At 45.3% G+C, this 2,287-nt stretch overlaps 1 protein-coding gene across 1 annotated transcript; it reads left to right on the top strand.

Annotated features, from left to right (window-relative positions):
* Nucleotides 1–361: 361 nt before the first annotated feature.
* LOC140244894 (rhodopsin, GQ-coupled-like) lies at nucleotides 362–1,456 on the top strand. The gene has a single exon (XM_072324503.1). It carries the CDS (start codon nucleotides 362–364, stop codon nucleotides 1,454–1,456), a length of 1,095 nt encoding a protein of 364 aa, XP_072180604.1.
* Nucleotides 1,457–2,287: the final 831 nt, after the last annotated feature.

Genomic DNA, 2,287 nt, shown 5'->3' with positions numbered 1-2,287 from the left:
CAGGTTTGTCATGATCTCACACAAATGTTGGTAACCTTAAGCCCCTCCTCGACCAAAACTATACCATCCCTTTAATGTCAAGTAGTCTTACGTGAAAAAAAATGAAAGAACAAAAAAAAAAAGGTATTGTTAAAGCCTGCGCCAACAACTGACCAGAGTGTTTCGGGCCATGGAATTCTTCTATCGAAAGGATCATCAATAAGAGCAAGAACGAAACCTTGGATTAGCAACAAAGGGATCCTTGCAGCGGTCTGCAAATTGCATTGCCTTTTTTTTTGTTCTGAAGACATTATAAACACAGTGCAATGGAAATTGCTCCTGTGTGGTTGTCATTTTAGAGCTGTGCTTTCCGCGAGACAAGATGGCGGATGTAGCTGGCTACCAAGACAGTAATGAGACTTTGGGTAAATCTAATTCCAGTCTGGCTCCTGGAGATATTTGTTTAGCCGTAGGATATAGCGCTATGTTCGTTGTTGGGGTGACAGGGAACGTCGTGCTGTTGCTCGCGAGTGCATTCTCGAGGAAGCTCCAAACGAAAACCTCCTGCCTCATTGTCAATCTTTGCGTCAGTGACCTGTTGGTTTGCGCAGTTCAACCGTCTCATGCCGTCTCCTTTTTGACTAGAAACAGCAGAACACTCCCCGAGGTGCTTTGCCAGTTGACTGCTGCACTTGCTATCATATCGATCGTGAGCAGCGTCATTACAATAGTGCTGATTGCTCTAAATCGCTGTGTGCTCATCATCAAACCTAAGCACACATACAATCGCGTCTTCTCTTCAAGAAATCTGGTCCTCATGGTAGCAATGTCTTGGTTGTGTCCCATCTTAGTTTTAGTCGTTCCTCTTCTTACTGGTCATGGTCGTCTGGGATATAACGCCTTCACACGACTCTGCGTCTGTGACTTCACTCACAAGAATGCAAATACTTTCGTTTTCCTCGTGATTTGCTTGTTTACAATTGCCTTCGGTGTGACGTTCTTTAGCTACTGTCTACTCTTTAGGCACGTGAAAAGGAGCGTTCTCAAGACCAGGTCACGCTCAATGCCCACCAAGAGAAGTTGTCGTACCGAGCTCGCAATAACTAAGAACCTCCTATGCGTTGTATGCTGCTTCGTCCTGTGCTTAACTCCCTTCATGGGTGTATTTCTGGCTATCCCATTCCTGGAAGGACCCGCACTGCACCGTGTTCTCAGTGTGATGCCCTACGTGTCTCTCCCACTCGTAACGGACAGTTGCCTTAATCCGTTCATCTACGGCTGGAAGCATCCTCACTTCAGGGTGGTCATGGCCTGTGTGTTGCGACGGCGCTGGCGTGATATCCCGGAGCCCTCCCAACTGCTGGCACGCATCCTCGACTACAATACTAGTGACAGGCAGACATCGCAAGTTTTCAGCGCCGCTAAGAGCTGCGAGACACAAAGCGAAATTGTGAACATTGAGACCAACAATATGTGACTTGTGTGTGTCTTCTTTGCATCATTATTTCGACCCGTCATTACTTTACATTACAGACAAAATACTACGCTGGAAATATAAGTCAACGTGATCACAGAGATCTAGATTAGAACAAAAAAAAAAAAATCTATGACATTGATGTTCAGATTATGTTGGCAAAACTGTAACTTTCGTCGGCGTCGTTCAGAGGCGATGAGCAATGTTGTCCAAGCTAACATCAATGCCTCAAGGTTTTGAATGTTTCGAGTGTGCTACTCTATCACAATTACAGTCTCCGAGGTAGATGTGTGACGTAGGTCTATGCCCAATAAAATGAATTGCTGAGGAATTGTTAGTCTGGTGAAAAAGAAATAATATTACATCGTAGGGCCTACCATATTTCTCAAAATAATATTCTTTGGACGTCATGGACGTAAATCCCAGATGGGGGATGGGGGATGGGGGATGCATCCTCCCACCTCCCCCTTGGTGGAGGTGGGGGATGATCTGTACAAACACCCCCCCCCCCTTTGGAAAAAAATGGAAGTAGAAATGTTAGTGTATTAATTTCGGCATAATGCATGACGTTCGCACGCTCGCCTAGTGAGAACTAAACAGAACTTAACAATATTCCATCTTTTAGGATTTGTATGCATAATTTTCTCAAGCGCTCGCTCACTTCGCTCTCTCGCAAATAGTAATATCGGCTTAAAGTATGGTTCAGATGTTTATGTCATAAAATACCATACATGTGCTTTGACGCGCACCCTCGGGACCACCTACAAATTACGTACGAAAAAAAAAGCCGTCAGAATTTAGCCCCCCCCCCCGATGTCCGCACTCCGTACGCAC

The sequence above is a fragment of the Diadema setosum genome, chromosome 21, assembly GCF_964275005.1.
Source record: "Diadema setosum chromosome 21, eeDiaSeto1, whole genome shotgun sequence".
NCBI lineage: Eukaryota > Metazoa > Echinodermata > Echinoidea > Diadematoida > Diadematidae > Diadema > Diadema setosum.
The sequence above is the reverse complement of the archived record's forward strand: the minus strand, read 5'-3'. Positions and strand labels throughout refer to the sequence as shown.

What these genes read in the sequence shown, in the direction of transcription:
- LOC140244894 (XM_072324503.1), top strand. Translation starts at nt 362, where the DNA reads ATGGCGGATGTAGCTGGCTACCAAGACAGTAATGAGACTTTGGGTAAA.